This window comes from Crotalus tigris, unplaced genomic scaffold, assembly GCF_016545835.1.
Source record: "Crotalus tigris isolate CLP2741 ecotype Arizona unplaced genomic scaffold, ASM1654583v1 scf7180000018322.853269, whole genome shotgun sequence".
In the NCBI taxonomy this organism is placed as follows: Eukaryota; Metazoa; Chordata; class Lepidosauria; order Squamata; family Viperidae; genus Crotalus; species Crotalus tigris.
Window position 1 is genome coordinate 295,026 of NW_024096942.1, and position 27,932 is coordinate 322,957.

At 42.9% G+C, this 27,932-nt stretch overlaps 2 protein-coding genes across 10 annotated transcripts in view; both read left to right on the plus strand.

The window, feature by feature from the left end:
• Window positions 1-209: 209 nt before the first annotated feature.
• Window positions 210-1,918, plus strand: UTP3 (UTP3 small subunit processome component). The gene has a single exon (XM_039350326.1). The coding sequence runs from the start codon at window positions 327-329 to the stop codon at window positions 1,827-1,829; it is 1,503 nt and encodes a 500-aa protein (XP_039206260.1). The 5' UTR covers window positions 210-326; the 3' UTR covers window positions 1,830-1,918.
• Window positions 1,919-6,199: 4,281 nt separating this feature from the next.
• RUFY3 (RUN and FYVE domain containing 3) overlaps window positions 6,200-27,932 on the plus strand; it is a 72,172-nt gene continuing 50,439 nt past the window's right edge. For 2 of the 9 annotated variants that reach the window (XM_039350328.1, XM_039350332.1), the window contains exon 1: window positions 6,202-6,664. In XM_039350328.1, the coding sequence (XP_039206262.1) occupies window positions 6,382-6,664 (283 nt within the window). In that variant the 5' untranslated portion in view covers window positions 6,202-6,381. Of the gene's footprint in view, window positions 6,665-17,905; window positions 19,154-27,932 lie in introns of those variants that run through there. The other 7 variants (XR_005557537.1, XR_005557538.1, XM_039350329.1 and 4 more) reach the window with 7 other exon arrangements.

The following is a 27,932-nucleotide window of genomic DNA, read 5'->3' on the forward strand; positions in this document are numbered from 1 at the left end:
AAAGAGGCCAAAGACGCCAGGCGGACGCAACGCGCTTTGAAACCAGCGCCACTCTCTATGCGCCTTTTCCAAACAGAGCGCCGCAAACTCTTCAGAACCGGAAGCTCGGCCGCCGGAAGTCGAACCATTGGGCGAAAGCGAAGATTGCGAATGGAACAGAGTCGACGAGTCCAGAAAGGTCATCCTTTCCTTCCTTTCCGGGAAACCGGAAGTGGCCTTCGACTTGGCCTGAACCTCGACCCGGAAACCATCCCTTATCCTGCCGGCGAGAGCGTGCGTCCGTCTCGTTTCCCCCGTATTTTTTTTTTCTCCGTTCGGCAGCCATCATGGGGAAGGCACGCCGGAGAATCCCGCCGGCTTTGCGGGCCTCGGCCGAGCGCGAAGAGAAGATGGAGGAGCCGGAGCCGGGGGAGCCACGGGTGACGGAGGAGGCGGACGACTTCCACGAGCGGCGGATGGAGGAGACGGTGCTGGCGGCGCTGGGCAGCGAGGAGGAGGAGGAGGGCGAGGAGGAGGAGGAAGAAGAGGTGCTGGTCCTGCACCTGTCCGAGAACAGCGAGTCTGAGGAAGATGATGGGGAAGGGCCGGCCGAGGACGCGGGACCTGGTGAGGATGATGATGATGATGAGGAGGAGGACGATGAGCCTCTGGACATGGACAGCGACCTGGAAGAGCAACGGGGCGAAGGCAAGTGGGGCTCAGGCCTCCCCAATGAGCTGGCTTGGGGTCAGAGGAAGAAGCTCTACTATGGCACGGACTACGAGGGGGCAGGGCGTCGCCCCAAAGCCCCCAAGAAGAGCAAGGAAGAGGTGGAAGCAGAGGAGCTGGAGGAAGAGGCCGAGGCTCAGGCCATCCAGAAGAGGATGGCGGAGAACTTGGGCGAGGAGGACTATGGCTTGGATCTCCTGCAGGCTTACACCAGGACAGCTGAGCCACCAAGCGGGAAAGAATCTGGGCAGAAAATCGCCAAGGACTTGGCCTCCCTTTCTAAAAAAGAGCAGCTGAAATTGCTTAGAAAGGAATCTCCGGAACTGTTGGAGCTGATTCAGGACTTTGAAGCCAAAGTCGTCGAGCTCAGAGATGAACTGGAGCCCCTCGTGCAAATGATCGGGGACGGGGTCATCCCAGAGGGGAAAGGAAGCCAGTATTTGCAAACCAAGTACCACCTCTATCTGAACTATTGTTGTAACATCAGTTTTTACTTGGTGTTGAAAGCGAAGAGAATTCCGGTCCACGACCATCCAGTCATCGAAAGGCTTGTGACTTACAGAAACTTGATCAATGACTTGGCCGTTGTGGACCAAAAACTGTTGCCAGAGGTTCGCCTGCTTCTGAATGAATTCCATAATAACGAGAGCGGTGGGGTGGCAAGTGGGAAGAAGTCCCTGCCGTTTATTAGAAAAGCAGCCAATAAAAGGAAAACAAAATCGCCAAACTTTACTGAGGGTGAGGCCGAAGACGAACTCACGGATGATTCAGAGTTTGATGAGCAAGCTGCCCTGGATTTTTATAAGGAGATGGAAGAGAAGATCATGCTTAAGAAGAAGAGGAAACGAGAAGCAAAAGAAGACGCAAGTCACCTGGTTGTTGAAGAGGAGGAATCTGACCAAAAGAGAGGAGCAACGTACCAGATGTTGAAAAATAAAGGCCTCACACCTAGAAGAAAGAAGATTGATCGTAATCCAAGAGTAAAACATCGTGAGAAGTTCAGAAGAGCTAAGATCCGTAGAAAGGGACAAGTCCGTGAATTCCGTAGAGAAATACAGAAATATGCAGGCGAATTGTCTGGCATTCGTGCTGGAGTTAAGAAAAGTATTAAACTTAAGTGATCCATTCTCTTCCTTTTTTCACCTCTCCCTCTTTATTTGCAGACTAAAGATAGCAGACGTGAATTTAATAAATATATCTTTTGGGGGAATTATAACGTATATTATTTTTAATAATGGCTCTCACTTCCAGAGTTGTACCCATTACAGAGTTTTGACTTAATATATATATATATATACAGATAGTCTTCAACTTACTTTTTGTTTACTAACCATTTGAAGTTACTGCAGCAACGGAAAACGTTGCCAAGAATCTGAGTTTTGATTGTGTGTGATCGTGGGGATGCTGCAACAGTTGTATGAAAACGTACAACCGTTGCAGCATCCCCATGATCACGTGATCAAAATTCAGACTCTTGGCAGCCACCTTGTATTTATGACGATTGCAGAGTCCTGGGGTCACATGATTTACCTTTTGTGATCTTACAGGCAAAGTCTGGGGAGGGCAGATTCACTTAACAACTGTGTCACTTAGCAATTGTGGCAAGAAAGATCATAAAATGGGTAAACATTCACTACAATTCCCTTGCTTAGCAATAGAGATTTGGGGCTCAGTTGTAGTCGTAAGTCAAGGACTATCTGTACTAGCTGAGGCAGCTCCTTTTCTTCTTCACAATGGTGGTTCATTTGTTTCTTCCCGCTTCACCTGAGCATTGACATTATTTCTGAATAAACTGTGACAGGACATAGTGGAGAAGGGAGACAGAACACCATATAACTTAGGAATATGTGGGTAGATGTTGTCTACTTGGTTTACCATTAGATACAACTATGGATCTTGTCAATTCAGGACAACTTTCCAAGTTGTTTCATGCTATTGTAACCTTCCATAAAAGTCAAGTCTTTGTTGAGTCAAGCTTTACTGTTGGTTACTAGTGGGACATATCCATGTATTTTTCTTGGCCAAAGTACAAACAGAGTTTGCTGATGCCTTCTGTGGGAATTTATAACTATTTTTCAGTCTAATTTCAGCTTTGATATTGGCTGGTAGTTTCCTAATCCAAGTATTAGTCAAGTCTGCCTCTGCTTAGATTTTAACCTAGCAAGTTTAGCCAGATGCTGCCACCTACTGAGACATCTGTACTCTGTTACATCACATCTAGTCTTCCCCAAGTCATTTTCAGATGTTTTAGACCAATTCCCCAAACCTTCCAGCCAGAATCTGAAGGGTATCAAATCAAACCTTTATTACGGGCATAAACCAGCATAATAGAAAATGACAATTTGAGGAAGATTGGTTTGGTTTAGTAGTTATTTTTAGATTATGTTAGTTCAGTGGTTCTCAACCTGTGGGTCGGGACCCCATTTGGGGTCGAACGACCATTTCATGGGGGTCGCCAAACAAGGCTGTCCGCCATTTTTCCCCCTTTTCTTTGGCCACGCCCCTGGCATCCAGTGATGTATAAGTGATTGGGGGTCACCACAACATGGGGAACTGTATTATGGGGTCACAGCATTAGAAAGGTTGAGAACCACTGTGTTAGTTAAAGGGTACCTGTCAGTTCCATTTGCCACATAATACCGATACTAAACATTAAGAAGGATTTGTAAAGCAATGGTTGATAGTTTTGTGGGTTCTTATTAGTTTAAACTAAACTGTTCAACATTTTGCTCATAATTTATCAAAAAATTAAAAAGATCCCAGAAATTCTTAAAAATTCAGAGTTCTGCAAAATAATACATTGCTTTCTCACATTTTGCAAGGGATTTGGTAATCTTCTAATCCAATTCTATTTTGTGCAGTTAGTCTTGCTAATAGCTGTCCAGATTTTGTTTAAAACCCTCCTGAAAGCTAGAATCTATCATCTCTCATCTGTTCCACTTTTTGAAATTATTTTTTTCTGCTTGGTGCTATTTAATTCATGGAATTAAGAGCATATCGGACATTGGAATGTGTCCTACCACACATGGGAAAAATCAGCACTTGCCAATTGTTAGATAACTACCATTGGACAGAGGTTGGGAAAAATAAAATTTATAATGAGTTATTTACAGGAAAGATTCAGCTGATTTTAAAAAAAATGAGCCAATAATATGTAACGGGGAAAGGCAATTACACAGGCTTAAGGACTTTGGTTTATCTGATATTAGGGCAAAACTTTTGATTTTGTCCAATATTTCAGAAAAACAAGCTTTTTTGGGGGGAGTAGAGTGGCATAGAACTTCCAGTAGTAAATGAGAAGTGAATTCAAGTGCAATAGAATGCAAATTCATTACTTTTTTTAATTACATTCATGGAAGTGTAATTATCGATTCTGACCGGCGAACACAATCCATGTTTTACCACCCATTAACTGACTACTGTCAGTTTACTATGCATCGAGTTGAACATTAATTAAATCCATGGGGTAATATTGTTTGCTCAGAATTAAGTATTTCAGAGTTGTTAAAAGCTAAGTAAACAGTACTGAATACCTGCACAAGGTTATTTGGGAAGATGGCAGTACGTTAATCCTGTTTGAGAAAGGCTGCATAAACTAATCACGTAATTAATTTTCCTGTCTGGGTTCATTATTTTTCATATTTATAGTGTTATTGTTTATACTATTGTTAATTTATTTGTTGCCTCTCTTGCCATGGGGCTGTGACTGCCCATCTTGCAAAGTGATGTACAACAATGAAGCCATAAACACAGAAAAACAGTAATTATAAATTAGGCATGGCTTCTGGAAATGATGCCATTTGATAAAATCTGTTGGATGGAAAAGGCTGCTTCTGAGCTGAAGTTCTTTTAAGATACTGCAATTAATGTTTCTTTTTAAAATGCGCAACCTATGACAGCATAGGCAAACTGAATAACACCACAATGCTGTTAATTGCTATCCTGATATATTAAAATAGCACACCCTACAATCTGAAAAAACCCTATCACAGTGGTGGCGAACCTGTGGCACGGTGCCAGAAGCAGCACTCGGAGCCCTCTCTGTGGGCGCACGCACCGTCACCCCAGTCCTGGGCCTTCAGCTGGGTTTTATAAAACCTTTTCACTTTAGGCCTCTGCCACCGTGTGCAAAAAAAAAAAAAAAAAAGGTTCAATCAGTCAATTTCAACTCGTGGAAAAAAAATCTTGCAAAGTTGGAATTGATCGACCTTTTTAGTCCCACCCAGTCTGCCGTTACCACGGCAGCCACGCCCACCCAATGGGCCACGCCCACCCAATGGGCCACCCGGCACTCGACGATGCATAAGTGGGTTTTGGGTTGCAGTTTGGGCACTCAGTCTCTAAAAGGTTCGCCATCACTGCCCTATCACCCACAGAAACCAAAGGGCGAAGAGGGGAAAAAAAAATGAAAGGGAAAATTAACTGGAACTACCCCAAAAACCTAAATAAGAATTGCAGCAAAGAGGGAGAAAGAAATTGCAGCAAAGAGGCAGGGGTAGGCAACCTTGGCTCTTTTATGACTCGTGGACTTCAACTCCCAGAATTCCTGAGCCAGCCAGCAGGAAATGCTCTAAGGAAATGAGGGAAAAAATGGCAAAATACCCCCTCTGAATAAACCTTATCTATCCACACAAACTACAGAGTGAAGAGGAAAATTATTTTAAAAGGAACATTAATCCCAACCCAAATAAGAATTGTAGCAAAGAGGAGAAAAATCCTTCAAGGAAATGAAAAAAAAAAAAAAAAAAAACGGCGAAATGCCACCACCACTTTCTGAGAAAAACCCTATTATTTCTCCATGCACTTCTAGGGCGACAAGGGGAAAAAAATTAAAATGGAAAATTAAGCAAAACTACCCCAAAACCCAAAGAAGAATTACAGGTAGTCCTTGACTGACAACCACAACTGAGGCCCAGAATTTAAGTTGCTAAGAGAGAAATTTGTTGAGGGAAGTTTTGTCCCATTTTACGACTTTTCTTGCCCCATTTGTTAAGGGAATCACTGCAATTGTTAAAATTAGCCACACGGTTGTTAAACGAAGTTTGGCTTCCCCATGGATTTTGCTTGTCAGAAGTTTGCAAAAGGGGATCCCACGATCCCAGGACACCGCAACCGTCATAAATACCAGTCAGTTGCCATCTGTCTGAATTTTGATCACACCACCGTGGGGATGCTGCAACGGCCATTAAGTATGAAACGCGCTCACAAGTCATTTTCTTTCAGCGCCACTCTAACTTCCAGCGGACACTAAACGAACTGTTGTAAGTCGAGGACGATCTGCATGGCAAAGAAAAAGACATCTCCCAAGAAATCAGAAAGAAAATTGGGGGGAAAAAAACCACAACCCACTAGCACCTGCCAAAAAATGAAAACTAATCACGGGGGGGGGGGGGGAGAGGGGAAGATCCCGAGGATCTACCCAGACCTGGGAGCCGCGCCGTGCGCTTCGGGGAGGAGCCGGGGCGCGCGCCGAGGAGGCCGGCCGAAGCCGGGGCCGGCGGGGCGGAGCTCGGCGAGGGGCCGGGTCAAGGCACGGTTCTCCCGGCTGGCTGGGCCCGAGCTGGGCTGATCCGCAGGAAGGGCGGCGGGAGCGGCGGCGCAAAGTGGCCCGCCTGCTCTGGGGACCTTGCCGTGCGCGCTTGGAGAGGCCGAGGAGCCCCGCGCTTGGCCGGCATGGAGAGCCCCGACGGCCGCCGCCGCGGCAACTTCCAGCGCCGAGAGGCCGGCGGGGAAGCCGACGGGGAGGAGGAGGAAGAGGAGGAGGCGCCGCCGCCGGACTCGCCCCCTTTTTTCCTCCTCTACCCCGGCCGGGGAGGAGGCGCCGCCACCGCCGCGCCCGGTGCGCAGCCCCAGAGCGCTTGGCGCGCAGCGCCGCCGGGCCCTCGTGGTGCCCCGTTGCCGGTCCTACTCAGCTATATCGGGCCGGAGCCCGCCCAGCCGCGAACCGGCGGCGCTCGTGAGTAGCAGCAGCAGCAGCAGCAGCTTTCCGGTCCCTTCGCCCCCCACCCCGGCTTCCCCAACTTGGGGTCTTCCCCATGGGTGGGATCTGTGCTCCCATGATCCCCAGTCGGAGGTGGGTGGGTGGATAGAGAATCTGTGCTGTCAAGAGGGCTGGGGAGCTGCACTCCACAGTCCGTGGATGCCTCTTTCTCGTTGGCACACCCTGCTTTCTGCACAACAAATCCTTCAAGGGAAAAATTCCTTCCTTCCCTCCTTCCTTCCTTCCTTCCTTTTCCTTCCTTCCTTCTTTCCTTCACCCACTCTCCCCTTCCAGTCCTTCAAGCCACTTGTCACCTGCTTTGCAGTGTCAGCGTCTGAGGTTTTATTTATTCCACTGATGGGTTAAAGTCTCTCCCAAAGGAAGGTGTTTTAGCTGAAGGTAGGTGCCAGCTAAAAAACACCCCAGCAAATTGTGTTATCAGAGAGAAGCCTCTACTGTTTTTTTCCTGCTTGGTAGGCATAATAAAATAAGAGAATAACAAGAGTTGGAAGGGACCTTGGAGGTCTTCTAGTCCGACGCTCACTCAAGCAGGAGACTCTACCTACACCGTTTCAGACAAACGGCTGTCCAGTCTCTTGCTAAAAGCTTCCAATATTGGAGCATTCCCAACTTCTGGAGGCAAGCCGTTCCACTGATTAATTGTTCTAACTCTCAAGAAATTTCTCCTTAGTTTTAAGTTGCTTCTCTCCTTGATTAGTTTTCATCCATTATTTCTTGTTCTGCCTTCAGGTGTTTTGGAAAATAGGCTGTCCCTCTCTTCTTTGTGGTAGACCCTTAGATATTGGAACACTTCTTTGGAAATTGTCCTTTAAAGAAAGTGCCTGGGTTACAACTCTGAATTTCTGTTTTCATTTTTTCCTCCTTTTCCTTCAAGTTTCCTTCAAACTTTGGGGAGAAAAAGTGGCTGATTTTGGAGAAAAATAGCAATTCAGAGAGACTTCTTATAGCGGCAGAAGCTTGGCTAACTGTGCTATCATTAGGAAGATTAAAGATAGATGCAAGGAGTTATAAAATAACTATCAGCCCTTTTCTTAAATAGGTGGTGATGATAGTAGTAGCCAGCTAATTTTATGGAAAGTCTATAATGCTAGGAAAGGTGGAAGGAAAGAGAAGAAGTGGTTAATGAAAAGGAGGACTGGGGGGAGCGATAGCAGTCTTCCAATATTTGAGGGGCTGCCACAAAGAAGAAGGGGGTGTCAACCTATTCTCCAAAGCGCCAAAGAAGGCAAGACAAGAAACTAAATCAAGGAAAGAAGAAACCTAGAACTAAGGAGAAAATTCCTGATAGAACAATTAATCAGTGGAACAGCCTGCCTCCAGAAGTTGTGGGTGCTCCATCACTGGAGGTTTTAAAGAAGAGACTGGGCAGCCATGTGTCTGAAATGTTATAGGCTCTCCTGCTTGAGCAGGGGGTTGGACTAGAAGACCTCCAAGGTCCCTTCCAATTCTGTTATTCTGTTATAATCAGCAGCAAGTAGATGGAGTCAGTTATGGGGGTGATGAACGTCATTGGGAAACCTGAAGGATCAAATTGTGGATTGATCCTCTTAGAAGTGTGTCTGTTGCTGACGTTTTCAAGAATAGTTTGGATAACCATTCGTCCCGGATGGAATAAGGACGACTTCTGCCTTGGGATAAAGGAGTTGGACTAGAAGACCTCCATGGTCCCTTTTAGCCCTGTGATTCTATAGCAGTGGTTCTCAACCTTTTTAATACCGTGACCCCCCAACCAGTCGTAAGTCAAGGACTACTCAACTGGTCGTAAGTCGAGGACTACTCAACTGGTACAGCACTGTTTGCAGACTGGGGCTTTTGGCGGGCTCAGCAGGGCAGAGACAGCCTGGACAATTCCTATTGGCTTTTGAAAGCCAACAGAATTAGACTCTATTCAAGAGAGTCTATTCTATTGGTTTTCAAAAGCCAATAGAATAAAAGGGAGTAGCACAGCTAAGGAAAAGGGGAAAAAAATGGCGGACTGCGTTGTTTGGCGACCCCCGTGAAATGGTCGTTCGACCCCAAATGGGGTCACAACCCACAGGTTGAGAACCGCTGGACTAGAAGACCTCCATGATCCCTTTTAGCCCTGTGATTCTATAGGGTGGCTAAGGATTGATGCTGACGCGATGGAATATCATCCACAATACATTAAAAACATCCACTTACATCTGAACATTGGGGAAAAAATAGATTCTCTCTTTGTAGAAGTAAACTAATAACAGAACATGATTTTTTTCTGTGGAATGAAAGTTTCATTTTGCTTTTAGATTGGAAAATTCTTTTTTTGGGGGGGAGGATAAATCAGGCCTCAGAGAAAGTATAGGCAACCCTCGACTTATCACCACAGTTGAGCCCAAAATTTCCATTGGTAAGCAAGACAGTTGTTCAGATAGGCCCCATTTTATGACCCCTTTTTTGCTACACTTGTGAAGTGAATCACTGCAGTTGCTAACTGAAACAAGCTGTCCTTAAGTGAACCTGACTTCCCTCCCCCCCCTTGACTAGCTTGTCGGAAGCTGGCTGGGAAGGTTACAAATGGGGATCACATGACCCCGGCGGGACAGTGCAACCGTCCTAGGTACATGCCAGTTGCCAAGTGCTCGGATTTTTTATCATGTGACCCTAGGAAATATTGCAGTGGTCGTAAGTGTGAAAACCGGCCATCAGCCACTTTTTTCAGTGCCATTGTAATTTCAAATGATCCAGAAGTGAAATCCTGTAACGACAAACCAGTTTTGTACATTCTCAAGGAAACAATATGGAAATGTTTGTAAAGCCATGGGGAGCTCGGATAGATTCAAAGGAGTCTTTGCTTAATTTAGTCAAGGGGAGAACTGACTCTGAAAGAGGATTTTCTATGCTGTTTCTGTCATGCTAATTACCTTTTTCCATTGGCAGGAGGGTGTAGGAGCGTTCCAGGATTGTGATAGAAGCAGAATTGCTGTTTTTATATTAGTAACGGATGGTTATTCAGTGGGCAGGAATTTGTTTATAATCTGACCGCTATTACAAGTGCAATTTGTCTTTGCTTATGATGTATTTAGGACTTTTCAGTACAAAAAGAACAGGTTTTTTTTTTTTTGCCTTTAAGAGACTTACGATCAGTCCTGATAAAACATTTTGTTCTATTGTTTTGCGATCGTTATATAAATCAGTCTTCTTCTTTTTTTTGCTTCTGTTCACCCGTGTCCAATTCTTGCACACTGCCTGGACAGGTTTGTGCAGTTTTCTTGGCAAGGATTCGCAGAAGTAGTTTGTCATTGCCTTCTTCCTATGGTTGAGAGAAAGTGACTGGCCCAAGGTCACTCAGCTGGCTTTGTGTCTTAATGCAGGATTAGAACTCACAGCCTCCTGGTTTCTAACCTAATGCCTTCACCATTACACCAAACTAGCTCTCATTACATTCAATAGAGCAGGGGTGTCAAACTCAATTTCATTGAGGGCCGCATCAGCGTTGCGGTTGCCCTGGGGGGGCAGGGGTGTGTGGCCAGGGTGGGTACGGCCTACTGGGTGGGCATGGCTAGCTCTACATCGTTCGTGTCAAGGGTGCCTGTGGGGGCTCAGCCTCTTGGCGCTGTGAGGAAAGCGCCTCACTGCCTGCCGAAATCCGTCCCCCAAAGCCCATCAAGCCGGATGTGTGAAGTAGGCCAGGGCCATTTGCTGGCCATTTCCAGGCGATGGTCCATTTCTTCATTCCTCATAAAGGGTGATACCTCCCCAGCATGCACCCAGGAGGCGGGGGCGACACAGCAGGGGCTGGTTCCTCGCTGTTTCCAGACGGCCTTGTGGAGCTAAGACTGAATGTGTTTCAGCATAGATGGCCACCACAAAATTGTACATTGGCTCCCGGCTGGCCTGGGCCAGGGCCAAGGCAGTGGGTGCCGTTCCCTCACTGTTTCCAGGATGACTTTGCGGGCCACATGAAACCACTTCGCAGGCTGCATCCAACCCCCGCGCCTTGTGTTTGACATGTCTGCAATAGAGCAAGGGTCTTCGAACTTAGCAACTTTAAGGCTTGTGGACTTCAACTCCCAGAATTGCTTAAAGTAATAAAAAAAAAAAACTTTGCATGGATACAATATTTAAAGGCCTGACATGATGTGTTACTGTCAGGGAGTGAGAGCTCCTAGTGAACAGACTGATATGGAAGAACATGTACTTTCTGGTTGATTGATTTTGTGCCATTATAAAGTTGCAACTGCTTAGATAGATCTCACCTGGGCTTTACAAGAATTTAGACAGCAGGATTATCGGGAGACCAGGCCGAAAAGCAGGAAACCATGAGTTCAGGTCCCATGTTAGCCATGAAACTCATCTGGGTGACTTTGGGCTAATTGCCAGGAGACAGTGAGTTCTAGTCCTGCCTTAGACAGGAAAGCTGGTTGGGTGACTTTGGACCAATCGCCAGGAGACAGTGAGTTCTAGTCCCACCTTAGGCATGAAAGCCAGCTGGGTGACTTTGGGCCATTCGCCAGGGGACAGTGAGTTCTAGTCTTGCCTTAGGCATGAAAGCTGGTTGGGTGACTTTGGACCAATTGCCAGGAGACAGTGAGTTCTAGTCCCACCTTAAGCATGAAAGCCAGCTGGGTGACTGGACCAATCATCAGGAGGCAGTGAGTTCTACTCCTACCTTAGGCATGAAAGCCATCTGGGATGACTTTGGGCTAGTCTCTGTCTCTTAGCCCATCCCATCCCGCAGGGTTGTTGTTGGTGGTGGGGAAAATAGGAGGAAGGAGGTAAGTTGGATATGCCTGCCTCCTTGGGTTTTTGAAAACTGATAAAGGCAGGATATAAATAAATAATAGATAAATAAATAAACAGTGGATTGTGGCAGTGAACAGGGACTCGTTGCCTGTGTTGCTTGTAGAGACAAATAGATGCATAGTAGATGCTAATTGCAAGTTGAAGTACAAGTTCTACCAGTCAGATATCATATTGCTTACACGCTTGAAGAGTGAACGAAGCAGCAGGCTCGTTTGGACCAACTGTTGGTGAATCAGACATTTATTTTTGCGAAACAGTTTGAGAAACTGAAGGGGAGAGCATATGTGTTCTGTCTTAAGTCAAGGAAAGAGCCAAAACAGGAACGAAAACTTGGAAGATCTTAGCCGAGCTTCTCTTTCGACATTATCTCCTTTTGCCAGACCGATCCTGCGCTATTGCCTAGTTAGTAAAAAACTGGTATTTAATTTTATGAATGGGAAATCATTAAGTAGCATACAATGGGTAGCAGGTGAATGGTAGGTGACTTCAGGGGGCTGACTTTGATCATGTTTCCATGACTACTATCCGTCTAGTTCAGGGGTAGGCCACCTTGGCTCTTTTATGACTCGTGGACTTCAACTCCCAGAATTCCTGAGCCAGCCATGCTGAGGGAAAAGGGAGAGTTTCCAAGCTGTGCCATACTGGCTCAGGAATTCTGGGAGTTGAAGTCCACGAGTCATAAAGCGGCCTAGGCCTAGGCCAGACAGAGGTAGGCAACCTTGGCTCTTTTATGACTCACGGACTTCAACTCCCAGAATTCCTGAGCCAGCCATGCTGAGGGGAAAGGGAGAGGTTTCCAAGCTGAGCCATGCTGGCTCAGGAATTCTGGGAATTGAAGTCCACAAGTCATAAAGCGGCCTAGGCCTAGGCCAGAGGTAGGCAACCTTGGCTCTTTTATGACTCGTAGACTTCAACTCCCAGAATTCCTGAGCCAGCCTGGCTCAGCTTGGAAACTCTCCCTTTTCCCTCAGCATGGCTGGCTCAGGAATTCTGGGAGTTGAAGTCCACAAGTCATAAAGGAGCCAAGGTTGCCTACCCCTGGTCTAGTTCTTCCTGATTTTGTTTAAAACCTTCCCAATGGAAGAGCAATTTGGGTCAATAGCTTTAATAATTACTGGGAGTCGATGTGAAATGGAGGATAGCGTTGCTTGATTTTCAAGCTCTGTACAAATTCTATATAAAGCCTAGATCTGCCCGAAGCGTTTTGCTGCCTAAACAATGCATGAAGTAGTCAGGTATTTTTAAGTGTTTTGACAGTCTGTGTCACAACTAATGCCCGTAACGTGCTTTTCTGCTTTGGAATTAATTTTATATTGCTATTTTAGGTACCAGGAAATTTTTTCTTTTTAGGGATTTGCATCTCTGAATCAGGAATGATCAAGTTCTTCATGGCGGGGGAGTTTAAGAGCCACGCTGAATCAAATAAAGATGCAAAACAGGCAGGACAAGATCTTCTCTTTCATGTATGCAGGTCGGTGGGTTTGGGGTGTCTTGGAGAAAGACAAGAGACAGAGGTTAAGAGGAAAAGAAAGGAGTGGAGCATTAAAGAACAACTTTAAACAACATTAAAGAACAACAACAAGATGGTCCCGAGATAGAAGAAAATGTGAAGAAGAAACTCAAAATAACCTTGCTTTGATATTGTTGAGTATAGGATTGAATAACAGAATTATAGAGTTGGAAGGGACCTTGGAGGCCATCTAGTTCAACCCCCTGCTCAGGCAGGAAACCCTGGCCTATACCATTTCAGACAACTGGCTGTCCAGTCTCTTCTTAAAAACCTCCAGTGTTGGAGCATTCACTGCTTCTGGAGGCAGGTTGTTCCACTGGTTCATTGTTCTAACTGTCAGGAATTTTCTCCTTAGTTCTAGGTTGATTAGTTTCCATCCGTTGCTTCTTGTCCTGCCTTCAGGTGCTTTGGAGAATAGGTTGACCCCCCCCTCTTCTTTGGCAGCCCCTTAGATATTGGAACACGGCTATCATGTCACCCCTAGTCCTTCTTTTCATTAATCTAGACATACCCAATTTCTGCAACCGTTCTTCATATGTCTTAGCCTTCAGTCTCTTGATCTTCTTCTTCTTATTATTATTATTTCCATGGGGAAAGCTGCATTCACTTAACCAACACATGATTCATTTAATGATTTGCTTAACTACATGGTTTTTAAAAAAAGGCCATAAAATTGGGCGTGATTTATTTAACAACTGCCTTGCTGAGCAACAGAAATTCTGATGGAAGAGGAACTTACCGTAAGGGAATGTGAACTTGGCACTTGTCTGCGATTCCATAAAACAGCTACATCTAACAGCTATTTAAATACATTTGTCAGGACAAGTATAATGTTCTTTTTGTGTGATATAGCATTTCCAAGAAGTTTAGAAATATTTTTGTAGAAGAAATAATATGTGTGATTGGTCAGGATTTTTAGTTGAGTGGGAATCGAAAAGCAGGGATGTGCAAATGTTTCAAATTTGAAATGTTTTTGAATTCAAAATGTTTCCTGCTTTACTGGAAGAGCGAATAGGGCCCAGCCTGGTCAGAAAAATTCTGATGTTATTCTAATTATTTTGGAAAGGTTCCTGGGTTGAAAGTATTGTATTTTCAGCTTGAAACAGTTGTTTCCATGTTGGAACACTTCCAGTAAGATTAGTCAGTTCTATGTGTTACAGCCTTTAAAATAGGTATCAATAAAAGAAAATTTTAAAAAGAACGGGGAAAAAAAGAGAGCTTGATGTTAACCTGAGATCAACCAAGGTTACTCAGAATGGTTTGAAAAAGGCTACACAAAAGGAGCTTTAAAGCGGGTTGAGAAGCAAGATTGAGCAGTCCAATGGACTGAAGGGAGAAGATTGCGAGTTCTAGTTCCGCCTGAAAGCTGGTTGGGTGACTTTGGGCCAATCACCAGGAGACAGTGAGTTCTAGTCCTGCCTCAGACATGAAAGCCAGCTGTCTAACTTTGGGCCAGTCACTAGCAGGCGGAGAGTTCTAGTCCCATCTTAGGCATGAAAGCTGCTGGGTGACATTGGGCCAATAACCAGGAGTCTGGGAATTCGCTGGGTGACATTGGGCCAATAACCAGGAGTCTGGGAATTCTAGTCCTGCCTCAGGCCTGAAAGCCAGCTGGGTAATTTTGGGCCTGTCACTGTCTCTCAGCCCAACTCACTGTTGCTGTTCTTGGTAACATCGGAGGATGAAGGAGTACTATGTATGTTCACTGCCTAGAATAAAGGCGGGTTAATAAATAAATAAAATAAAAAGTAAATTTAAACCACTCATTAGGACCTCTACTCCCAGTGAGATTGGAAGCAGATTGAAACAAGGTGTCCTGACAAGGTCAGAATCGTTGTTTTGAAGTGGAAATGTTTTGAATGCAAAATGCTTTGTACATGGCTAGTAAGTATGAAATAAGATATGAGGTACCACAGATCAGAGATAGCACCGAAGAAACCAGATTGAAGCCAAGGGAAATAATGCTGTTACTACGTGTAGTTTCCTTAATTAGATAATGAAGCATAACGTCCAGCTTGTAGCACCTGTTTCTGAACTCTAATCCTTGAATAGCCTTGGGCAAAAAAAATGCACCGACGTATTTTCCCACTGAATCAAAATGAATCAGAATGAAGAATAAAGAAAAGATTACCTACTCTGAACCAAAACCAGAGCATTGATTGGTTTCTGATATATAATGATTTTAATGTATGCTTCTGGTTACGCAATTACTGTGAATGTAATTCCTAGGAAAATTGTTACACCGTAGGAAGCCTATAATAAGGAAATTATACTCACTGCCTCTAATGTGTTTGCCAAAATAGGTTATTCACCATTTTCTCTGAATGACATGATTATAATTTTTGCGTTGGAGTTCTTTAATTGTAAACTGTGGGAACTAAACTTATTATAAAATAAAGCTGGAGTATTAGTATCATTTTGAGTTGCAGGGACTTAACGATGTGGAGATTGTCTCCTACTTTATAGAAGGTGTATGGAACTTGGATTTATGATAGATGAGTATAGTATTCCACTCACAACCACAATTAAGCTCAAACTTTCTGTTGCTAAGTGAGACGGTTAAGTGAGTTTTCCCCATTTTATGACCTTTTTTGCCACAGTTGCGAAGTGAATCACTGCAGTTGTTAATAATATGGTTGTTAAGTGAATCTGGCTTCCCCATTGAGTTTGCTTGTCAGAAGTCGCCAAAGATGATCACATGACCCGGGACACAGTGACCGTCATAAGTATGAGTCCATTGCCAAGTGTCTGAAGTTTGATCATGTGATCATAGGGATGCTGCAATGGTCAAAAGTGTGAAAAATGGTCATAAATCAAATAATAGTAGTAGTAGTAATAATAAAATAAAATAAAATAAAAGTTGGACGGGACCTTGGAGGTCATCTGGTCCAACCCACTGCTTAGGCAGGAAACTTTATACCATTTCAGACAAATGGCTGTCCAGTCTCTTCTTAAAAACTTCTATTGTTGGAACGTTCACTGCTTCTGGAGGCAAATAGTTCCACTGATTAATTGTTCTGTCAGGAAATTTCTCCTTAGTTCTAGGTTGCTTCTCTCTTTGACTAGTTGCCATCTTTTTCGGTGCCATTGTAACTTTGAACGGTCACTAAATGAACTGTTGTAAGTCAAGGACTATTTGTGCATTTTCAGTATGTGGGGTCCTGGGTGCTTTCTGAACGGTGGTTGTTTTCTTGCAGATGTTTCATTACTCAAATTAGGTTACAGTGTCCCTCATTTAAACCCCTAGCTACAGAAATTATTTTTTATTTTCAGTATGGTTTTTGAGCCGATTCTGTGAGTTTTATGGTCTTTCTAAAACTTCCATGGTGTGTAATTGGTTTAATACTTTATGTAATACAGTATTGTGATTTAGTCTTTAAGAAATTTCAAAAACCAAAAAGCAAGTTAAACAGAATCTTAAGTACATCGGTTTTTGAACGCATAAAGCCAGCAGCTCTAAACCTCATTAATCTAAAACAGGGGTAGGCAACCTTGGCTCTTTTATGACTCGTGGACTTCAACTCCCAGAATTCCTGAGCCAGCCTGGGTCAGCTTGGAAACTCTCCCTTTCCCCTCAGCATGGCTGGCTCAGGAATTCTGGGAGTTGAAGTCCATGACTTCATAAAAGAGCCAAGGTTGCCTAGCCCTCATCTAAAAACATATATGGGAATGTCACTATGGAATGAACAAAAAAACTTTCTCTGCAAAAGAAGCAATATAATGTTTTGTTACTTGAGCTTGACTTATCAGTCATATTTCCCTAGCTCTAGGCATCTTCTCTTGTTTGTAGAGTTCTGCTTTATGTCTGGGGTTTAATATTTGGGTTTTATTATAATATTGCCTGTTCAAGTCAGTCATCGTAGTCTTGCCTATGGCTTAAAATTCGGTGGGCAACTTTTTTTTTTCCTGTTGTCATCTACAGTTGTTTTGTTGGAGGCCACAGGATGGGTGGAATTAAAATGAACTAGATCCAAAAGGAAATAGTGATATTCATTCTCTTTCTGACAACCCTTTTTCCCAATAACCTCTTTCATCTCTCTTAAGTAGTATCCTAGAGAAAAAGACAAAAAGCTCTTACGGAAGAGATTATCTCCTCCATAAGAATTTCGATCTAGCTAAATCCAGTCTCAGGAACATTGTTTGCTGGTCCCTGGTTTAAAATATTCAACTTTTTCTTAGGTCTTTACCTCATAAGGGTACAGTGGATACAGGTAGGCCTTGATTGATGATCACAATGGAGCACAGAATTTCTGTTGCTAGTTGTTCAGTCAGTTTTGTCCCATTTTACGACTTTTCTTGCCTCAGTTGTTAAGTGAATCGCTGCAGTTGTTAAGTTAGTAACATAGTTATTAAGTGAATCTGGCTTCCCCATTGACTTTCCTTGTTAGAAGGTCACAAAAGGTGATCACGTGATGCTGCGACATTGCAACTGTCATAAATATGAACCAGTTGCCAAGCGTCCAAATTTTGATGAATTGATGAACGTGGGTGTGAAAAATGGTCATAAGTCACCTTTTTCAATGCTGTGGTAACTTTGAATGGTCACTGAATGAACCATTGTCAGTTGAGAAGTACCTGCATATTTACTTCAAGCATGTTTCAAGTAAGATCTAAGATGACTTTGGAATAGCTGACTTGTTATCCAGGTTAGTCATTTGTTCTCTGTTTGGACTGTGTTTTGTTCATTTCATATCCATCCAATGATAATTTCTTCTCGCGTCGTTATCTCAGTTTTTATGAAAATTATTCTAGATTAAACATCATAAGCAATAACGAGTGTCTCCAGGAACTGGAAATTGAAGTCTCTTTTTCCGTATTATTCTCTTGGGAGGTAAATAAACTGTTTACAGTAGCTGCAAACTGAGATTAGGGATTTTACTCCAGACTGACCTGTTTGGTGGCACTAATCGGCGTTAGCTACAAAATATGTTGTCATCCTCTTTGCAAACACGCTGTGTTTGGAATCGGTCCATTACTCAGCTTGCAAATAATATGTCTATGCCAAGCAGGGGTATTTAGCAGAATCCCTTCTCAATATTTTTTTTCCCTGACTCTGGGGCTAAATCTGTATGAAACGGGTGCATTAGGGGATACAGTCTCCCCGTTCGGGAAATGGACCTCTTTGCAAAAGAATAAGCATTTGCTAAAGATGTTTTGAAACTGGCAAACATCTGAGGTTGATCAGAAGCATGTTTGCATCGCTTTGCGCCTGGAGATGGATTTGACTAGCCCTGGTTAAGCAGAGATGAGATGTCGAGGACTTTGGCTTGGCTCTTTCTCCTGCATCAGCAGCAGCAGCATCTATAAAGCATCTTGGGAATTGCTTGCCGTACGGCGAGAGCAAACTGGTCACATGAGTCTGAATTTTCATTTTAGTTCATTAGTCAGCCATTTTGGTCAACACCCTCTTTAACTGCGCACAATCCAATCCTATTATCCTTCCGAATCTGGGTTGATCGGAAGGGGGCAAGAGAGAGAGAGAGAGAGAGAGTGCAGCTGTAGACCTCAGTGGATCCTGGATACCTTTTTCTTTGTGGTTATTGTTCTGTTGTTTTGCCATATTTTTTTTTTTTAAAAAAAGACAAGGCTTTTTCTAAGAGACCGCAAAGAGGGCTGATTTTTTTCCCCCTCCTCTCCTGATGCAGAGGCCGTGCGTGAAGGGGTTATTCAGGAATAATAGCTCCTAGTCACATCGGTTGTGCGTGTTGTGCATGGGTGTGCAGCCTTGCAGAAGAAAAACGGAGAAAGGGGAAACAGCTGAGAAGGGGTCTCTTTCCCCTCCTTCCCCTCTGCCTCGCTTTCCTCAAAAGTAGTGCATTGTCTGATCTCCAGAAAATCTTTCCCAAGCCGGCCATCTATTGGATTTTTGATTATTATTTTTGGGGGGGTTCTCTTCGAGGGGAAGATTTCTTTTTTATGGTTTTGTTTCATTTTCGCTTGATTTTATTCTATTTTTTCCCCACATCGGCTTTATTGTTGTATCCGCTGAGTCATCATGTCTGCTCTGACGCCTCAAAGCGATACGCCGACTCCCACCACAGACAAGATCACCCAGGCTGCCATGGAAACGATCTATCTGTGCAAATTCCGGGTGTCTATGGATGGAGAATGGCTCTGTTTGAGGGAGCTGGATGACATCTCTCTTACGCCTGACCCCGAACCGAGTCAAGAAGGTACGGTTTGCCTGAAACCTGCCAGCCAACCCTGGTTGTTGCGGTGCAAAGTGGTAGGGTTTTGATGTTTGCGTTCCCAGCACACCACCCAAGCGTAGCCGTTTCACCGTACGTGGAATAACCTTGTTTCATTTGAATGTGGACCGTGCTGTTGATTCTGATTTTTAAAAAAAGGAGTCGCTTGGTGGAAAGCGGAAAGGCTGGCTAAAGACGAAGGTCAACAGCGGGGAAAATGGTTGGCTTATTCTGTTTTTCTAGGCACCTGCGCTCTTTGCAGCAAGATCTAGCAGACTAACCTGAGGCTGTGCCTTCTCTTCTGCACTGGAAAGAAAATTCATCTTGACATTTAAAGATGGAATTTCAGCCTCCTAAACTACTGTTGTTATTTTTTTTAGCAAAAGGAGTTTATTTTTCGTAGAGGACAATGGCCAAAAATAATGGGGTTAGGTCCAGCCTAACCTAACCTACTACTACTACTACTACTACTACTACTATTATTATTATTATTATTATTATTATTATTATTATTATTATTATTATTATTATTATTTTAGCAAAAGGGGTTTATTTTTCATAGAGGACAATGGCCAAAAATAATGGGCTTAGGTGCAACCTAAATTACTACTATTATTATTTTTAGCAAATAGGGTTTATTTTTCATAGAGGACAATGGCCAAAAATAATCGGCTTAGGTGCAATAATGTAATTAATGTAATTACATTATTAATTAATGTGATGTAATGGGATGAGGTATAAAAATGAGGTTAGGGAACGAGGCTAAAACACATGAAGAACGGTTGCTGGAATCTGGTAGGTCTGGTTTAATGGAGAGAAGGACTAGGGATGACATGATAACAGTCTTCCAGTATCTCAGGGTTTGCCCCAGAGAAGAGGCAGTCAACTTATTTTCCAAAGCACCTGAAGGCAGGACAAGAAACAATGGATGGAAACTAATCAAGGAGAGAAGCAACCTAGAACTAAGGAAAAAAATTCCTGACAGTGAGAACAATTAATCAGTGGAACAACCTGCCTCCAGAAGTTGTGGGTGCTCCATCACTGGAGGTTTTTAAGAGATTGGACAATCAGAATGTCACAGGGTTTCTGCTTGAGCAGGGGGTTGGACTAGAAGATCTCCAAGATCCCTTTATTCTGCTGAAGCAGATGGTTTTAAAAAAAGCATGCCACCTTTGGGTATAAAAGGAATGATATAGTTTAAAATTTAGATGGTGTAAATTGATAATGTGTCCTTTGGGGCTTTAAGACAGACTTCATAGTGGCTGGTGGTGGCTGGCTTTGACAGGAGAGGAAATAAGTAGGAAATTATAGGGGAGACAGGATTATTATTTATTGTATGACAAGGGGATACAGGAAATAGAACTGTAAGCAGTAAACGGTATTATTTAATCTCTGGTTTAAAGATTTCATTTTAAAATCAGGAAGCACCCGGTGAAGGTGATTTGAATTTAGTTCCCTTTTTAAATCTCTACCGACTGCTTTTTTGCCATAACATCTTTCTTTGAAGCAAAATGAAAGCATTTAGTCTTTTGCAATATCACGCCCCAGTGTAATATTCACAGGTGTGGAATCCACCTGCTGTTTGACAGTTATCACAATGGGCAACCCTGGGTTACCTCAGCCGTTTTCAAGGTGAGGGTAATCTCTTGTATAAAACCCGAAGTTAATTGAGGTGGTTTCTCATTCCTTACTTTCACAGAGAGTAGCCAGTTTATTTTTTATTTCTTTATTGTTGGTTTGCATCTCTGACTTACACATGAAGCGCAGGCTCCCTGCTCAGTTGCCATTTTGTGTGGCTTTCCCAAAGGTGCTTTTTCCAAGAGGCAGCTGGACTTCCTTTGTTTCTCCTTGAAGATGTTTCGCTTCTCCTCCAAGAAGCTCCTTCAGTTTTGACTGAATGGCTGGGAATGGAAGTATTTATATTCCTCGCAGTCTTCTGTTCGTTAGCACTCCTTCTGAGAGTTGTTGAGGCCACTTTGAGGTTCATTCGTGTCCTCAGGGTCACCTGAATACATGTAGTCCTTGACTTACCACCACAATGGAGCCCAAGGTTTCTGTTGCTGAGTGAAACACTTCTTAAGTGAATTTTGCCCCATCTTACGACCTTTAAGCCGATCACTGCAGTTATGAAGTTAGTAACACGGTTGTTAAGTGAATTTGGCTTCCCCTTTGACTTTGTTTGTCAGAAGGTCACAAAAGGGGATCACTGCAACGGTCATAAATATGAATCAGTTGCCAAGCGTCCGAATTTCGATCATGTGATCATGGGGATGTAAGTGTGAAAAACGGTCGTAAGTCACTTTTCTCAGTGCCATTGTAACTCTGAATGATGATCACTAACTGAACCGTTGTAAGTTGAGGACTAACTGTAGTGCAAATTTGGCGTGGAACTTTATTGGGACTGTGTTGTAGACTGGAGATAGGTGATGTTGTATCCTTCCCCCTTTGTTGAGAGAGGGCTGTTCAGTTTTAGTATAGATGGCCTCTTTGACCCCTCTTTCAAAGCAGCGCCCCTCTGTGTCCAGAACATGGACTTTGCTTTCTTCAGAATAGTAGCTTTGGTTTTTCAAACGCCGATGGGCTGCTGAATTCAGATGGAATTGAAAAAGCACCTTTGGGATAACCCTGTCCTGGAGGACTGAGAATCTCCATAGACCAGTTGTTCTCAACCTTTTTAATGCCGCAACCCCCAACAGGTCGTAGGTCAAGGACTACTCAACCGGTCGTAAGTCGAGGACTACTCAACTGGTGCAGCACCGTTTGCAGACTGGGGCTTTTGGCGGGCTCAGCAGGGCAGAGACAGCCTGGACAATTCCTATTGGCTTTTGAAAGCCAATAGAATTAGACTCTATTCAAGAGAGTCTATTCTATTGGCTTTCAAAAGCCAATAGAATAAAAGGGAGTAGCACAGCTAAGGAAAAGGGGGAAAAAATGGCGGACTGCGTTGTTTGGCGACCCCCGTGAAATGGTCGTTCGACCCCAGATGGGGTCCCGACCCACAGGTTGAGAACCACTGCCATAGACACTTCTCTGACTTTGTTTTTCTAATCTCTGCTTCTAGCTGAGAAGATTTCCAGAAGGTTTGGCATCCCTCATGCAATGGCCATAAATTACAAGCTCTAGATAAGAAAGCAGCATCCTATTTTCCTTGGGGAAGTTTCATATGATAGGAAATCTAATTTTATCATATGGCCCCACTGTTATGCACTTAGAGCACTCACAGACACTCCCCTACATTTGAGAGGATTATTCAGTTCTTACCTGGAAAGGCAGATAAGAGGAAGTGGAGGGTAATAAAATGAAACCGAGCAAATGATTTTAATATGTGGAAACTGCATTTTGCAGCAGACTATCCTGCTTTTAATATCTGTTTAATTCTTCACTGTGCTATCAGCCCGTTCTACTTCTACCTGCAAACATTGGAAAGGATGTATTTAAGATGCCACTTTCTCTTCAACTCAGATCTCAGCTTGGATGTTTTTTTTTTAAGGGTTTGTTTATACAAATTTCTTTGAGATGGACCCTGCTGTTGCTTTATTTCTAATAAATATATCATAGGTCCGTTGTAACTTTGAACAGTTGCTAAGCCACTGATCGTTAGATTTTTGCTCAGCAGTGAAACATGGAAGGGGGGAACCAAGGGCCTTCATTGGAATTATTTTCCTATTTTTTTCCCACAAGAAAATCACTCTCTTCATTATTTAGGACAGTGGTTGAAAACTCTACATGCCTCAAAGTTGTGAATTATTTACCACAGCGTGATTATCAGTAAAGGCAGCTAAGAGGTAATAGTAAGTTCATAGAATGTATAATGCAGCCAGCACAGAAGGGTCTCTTATGGAAAACACAGCAAGATGGAAAGTCAAAAGGCTATTTTAAGCAGTGCAATTTACCTAATATTAATTCTGCTATTTCCAGGATTTATTTTCTCATATCCAAACCCTTTATTTTTTTGATCGATTAATGCAGCGGTTCTCAACCTGTGGGTCGGGACCCCATTTGGGGTCGAACGACCATTTCACGGGGGTCGCCAAACAAGGCTGTCCGCCATTTTTTCCCCCTTTTCCTTAGCTGTGCTACTCTCTTTTATTCTATTGGCTTTTGAAAGCCAATAGAATAGACTCTCTTGAATAGAGTCTAATTCTATTGGCTTTCAAAAGCCAATAGGAATTGTCCAGGCTGTCTCTGCCCTGCTGAGCCCGCCAAAAGTCCCATTCTGCAAACGGTGCTGCACCAGTTGAGTAGTCCTCGACTTACGACTGGTTGAGTAGTCCTCAACTTATGACCGGTTGGGGGTCGCGGCATTAAAAAGGTTGAGAACCACTGGATTAATGGATCGCCAAGCATATAAGCTTGCGGCCATTCCTTTTTTAAAAAAAGAATGTATTGTAGAAGTAGTTTATCCAAATGCTTTCAACTTCCACCCTTACAAAATAGCGTTGCGTTCTGCATTCCAGAAAGTCATTGTAAACAACGCTGCCTCACTTTTTAAATTACTTGATTTATACGGATTTATTTATTTATCTGATTTATCTGCCGCCCATCTCATCTAGAAGTGACTTACAAACATGAAAAACCAGTAGATATTAAAATAATCAAAATAATAAATAACAAGAGTAATAAGTACAGTTAAAAGATGGGGAGAACCAGAGCACAAAGTACGTGGAGTCCTCGAATTACGGCCGCCGTTGAGCCAAAAATGTCCACTGCTGAAAAACACAGTTATTAAATGAATTTTGCCTCATGTTACGACCTTTCTTGCCACTGTTGTTAAGTGAAGCGCTGCAGCTGTTAAGTTAGTAACACGCTTGTTAAATGAATTTGGCTTCCCCTTTGACTTCGCTTGTCGGAAGGTTGCAAAAGCTGATTTACGGGACCCCGGGACGTTGTAATCGTCATAAATATGAGTCAATTACCAAGTATTTGAATTTTGGTCACGTGACCATGAGGACGCTGCAGCGACCGTAAGTGTAAAAAGCAGTCATAAGTCACTTTTTTTCAGTACTGTTGTAACTTTGAATGGTCACTAAATGAATGGTTGTAAGACGAGGACTATCTGTATGGGGGGGGGCTTTTCTTAATCCAATAGCCACTTTAAGAATGGTGCGCCTCTTATTAGGGCCCCTGGCTAACTGACAGAGCCATATCTTCAGGTCCTTGGGAAGAAGGTCAAAAGGGTGGCTGTGGATATCACCTCCGGATGTTCCAAAGGGCAGGAACCACGGCGGAAAAGGCTCTTCTCCCAGACCCCGCCAGACGAAACTCCTTGACGGACAGGTCCGGAGCGTGGTCCTTCAAGCACAGTTGGGACAGTTGGGATGAGACAGTTCTTTACATAACCTGAACCCAAAATAATAATCCCAAGGTGCTTGATCACACAGAACCTATTTTATTTTGATTTTATGGAACAACCTAAATTATGTAGTTCTCCTTCCTTAGAATAGAATAGAATAGAATAGAATAGAATAGAATAGAATAGAATAGAATTGGAAGGGACCTTGGAGGTCTTCTAGTCCAGCCCCCTGCTTAAGCAGGAGAACCTATACCATCTCAGACAAGTGACCGTCTAGCCCAGCGGTTCTCAACCTGTGGGTCGGGACCCCATTTGGGGTCGAACGACCATTTCACAGGGGTCGCCAAACAACACAGTCTGCCATTTTTTCCCCCTTTCCTTAGCTGTGCTACTCCCTTTTATTCTATTGGCTTTTGAAAGCCAATAGAATAGACTCTCTTGAATAGAGTCTAATTCTATTGGCTTTCGAAAGCCAATAGGAATTGTCCAGGCTGTTTCTGCCCTGCTGAGCCCGCCAAAAGTCCCATTCTGCAAACGGTGCTGCACCAGTTGAGTAGTCCTCGACTTACGACCGCTTGAGTAGTCCTTGACTTACGACCAGTTGGAGGTCACGGCATTAAAAAGGTTGAGAACCACTGGTCTAGCCTTTTCTTAAAAATCTCCAGTGATGGGGTGCCCACGATTTCTGGAGGCAAGCTGTTCCACTGGTTAATTGTCCTGACTGTCAGGAAGTTTCTCCAAAATTCCAGGTTGCTTCTCTCTTTGGTCAGTTTCCAACCATTGTTTCTCGTCCCGCCCTCTGGTGCTTTGGTGAATAACATGAATCCCTCTTCTTTGTGGCAGCCCCTGAAATACGGGAACACTGCTATCATGTCTCCCCTATATCTTCTTTTCTTTAGACTAGCCAAACCCAAGTTAGACAAATAGACAAACTTTTGTCTGGTGAATTTCAGTATCTTGAAATTCAATTCATCCTCCTCCCGGTGTATCTATCTTTTTCAGACTAGACTGTTAGAGCTCATTTCTGGAAGAAACACCCTTTGTAATATTTCTTGGATTCCCCTAAGAAGTAGCGAAGAAGGCTGACTAAATGCAGAAGGTGGAATTGGAAAAGCAACCCAGATGAATGGACATTATTTTTTTTTATATAAATGTTTTATTAGTCTTAAGGAAAGATTAATAAAGAAAAATCTCCATCATATTGAATTTGACTCCTGGTGGTGGTGACTTCATGGACTCAACCATCTTTGCCTTGACAACAGCTGGAAGTAGCTTGCTATTACAGGCACTCCTTGACTTACAACTTTACGACGTTTAGTGACCATTCAAAGTTTCAGAGGCACTGAAAAAAAAATAACGCATTACCCTTTTTCACACTTACAGCCATCACAGCATCCCTGTGGTCATCTGATCAAAATCCAGACACTTGGCAACTGGACGGTATTTATGACAGTTGCAGTGTCTCAGGATCATGGAATAAGCAAAGTTCAGTAGCGAAGCCAGATGGATTTAACCGTGTTACTAATTTAACAACTGTAGTGATTTACTTAATTGTGGCAGGAAAGGTGGTAAAATGGAGCAAAACTCACTTAACTTGCTTAGCGATGGAAATTTTGGACTCAGTTAGTTATGTTCCTAAGTTGAGGACTAGCTGTGAAGTGAAATCTCTTTCTTTCCCTGTAGCTATCAATTCTTCTCATCCCTAATTCTGACTTTATCAGTTGCCATATCATTAAAATTTCAGCAATCATCTGTGTGGCCATTGATCAACGACCAGTATTTTGACTAATTTGAAAAACAGGTACTTGTATCATTATAAGAGCTAGGTAGCCAAGCTATAAATCTCTGTAGCTAATCTTTATTTGCAAGGCATATGGACTAAGCAATATTTATTCTAAATTTCCATGCTTATATTGTCTGGAAGCTGTTAAAATTTACTTAGTCTTGCTGTTAATCAAATACTTAGTTGAAACTAGTATTTATCATAGCAGCTGAAATGATACTGTTTTGTCAGATAACGTCTTCCAAGTTTTGTGCAGTTACTTACTGGATTCACACACTGAACTAAGCCACAGTATCATTTACATGTTTTAGCAAATTATGTGAATTTATTATTAAGGTTTTCAAACGATTGTTTTTTTAACCATAATGCATGATTTACATCAAATAAATACTTGTAAATGAAAAGGGAGGCAATAATTTTTGCCGCTGTAGTTTAGAATTAAATTATAATGTATAAAGAAAATGTTTGCAGGCAAGTAATTGTCAAGATACTGAAAGTCATTTTTGAAATGTGCCTGTTTTATTCCGCTAAAAATAGTCTCAGCTTAGGAGAGCAAATTGATGTATACCTGACAACAGATGTCACTGAATTTAATGGTATTTATTCCTGAGTAATCATGAATGGTAATAACAGTTTGAGGTTTTTCCTGTGATAATTTTCTCCAGAATTTTTTAATCTCTCCTCCTTACCCTAAAAACCACAAGGAAAGATCTGTCAAGCAGCTGTCTAGCGGATTAAAAAATTGACTAATTGATTAAAAAAGAAAGAAAATGTGAAATGTGACTTACATAGAAATGTGCCCATAATATACACACAATTCATCAGATTCTGGCCTTTGCTTTTAGCTGTGAGTGGGCATTTTCATATTTGTTAGATGTACTTGTCAGTTACAAATTTCCTTTTAGACATGAGAGTTGACAGTTGAGAAATTAATAGCAATCGCTTATTTGAACAATACAAAAGTCCAAATCTAATGTAGCCTGCCTAGCTGTATTTGTATGTCATTTGTTTTAAAGGTTAACTTTATTGCTTTGAGAAACTGATTTATGTCTTATTGATAAAGGATAATATTTGTATTGTGGATTGAAATGTGTGGTCCTTGGTACTCTCTGAGCTTGGTTGTTTTCTTGCAGACGTTTCATTACCCAGCAATCTAACATCATCAATGTTAGCGGGAAGAGCAAACTCCACTCCTTACTAGCACTAATGATATTACCTAGTTTAGGCAATAAAACATCTGCAAAAAAAGCCCAGAGAGCACCAAGGACATCCCAATTTATGTCTTTTTTTTAAAAAAAATACAATAATAAGAATAGTAAAGAGGGTGGTAGCCATCCATAGCTAAAATATTCAGCGTTAACATCTTTATCAAGTTCCTAAGAAAAGTGTTCCTGATCGCAGAGTAAAATGGGGAAGAGTTTAGCTTGTATGCAGAGAATTCTCTAATACTTGTTGACTGCTAAGGAAAGCTGACCTTTTCCAAATGTTCTTTGAAATACTTTGGAAAGAGGAATGTAATATAACAGTGATGGTGAACCTTTTAGAGACTGAGTGCCCAAACTGCAACGCAAAACCCATTTATGCATCGTTGGGTGCCGGGTGGGTGTGGCCCATTGGCTGGGTGTGGCCCATTGAGTGGGCATGGCTGCGGTGGTAACGGCAGACTGGGTGGGACTAAAAAGTTCAAT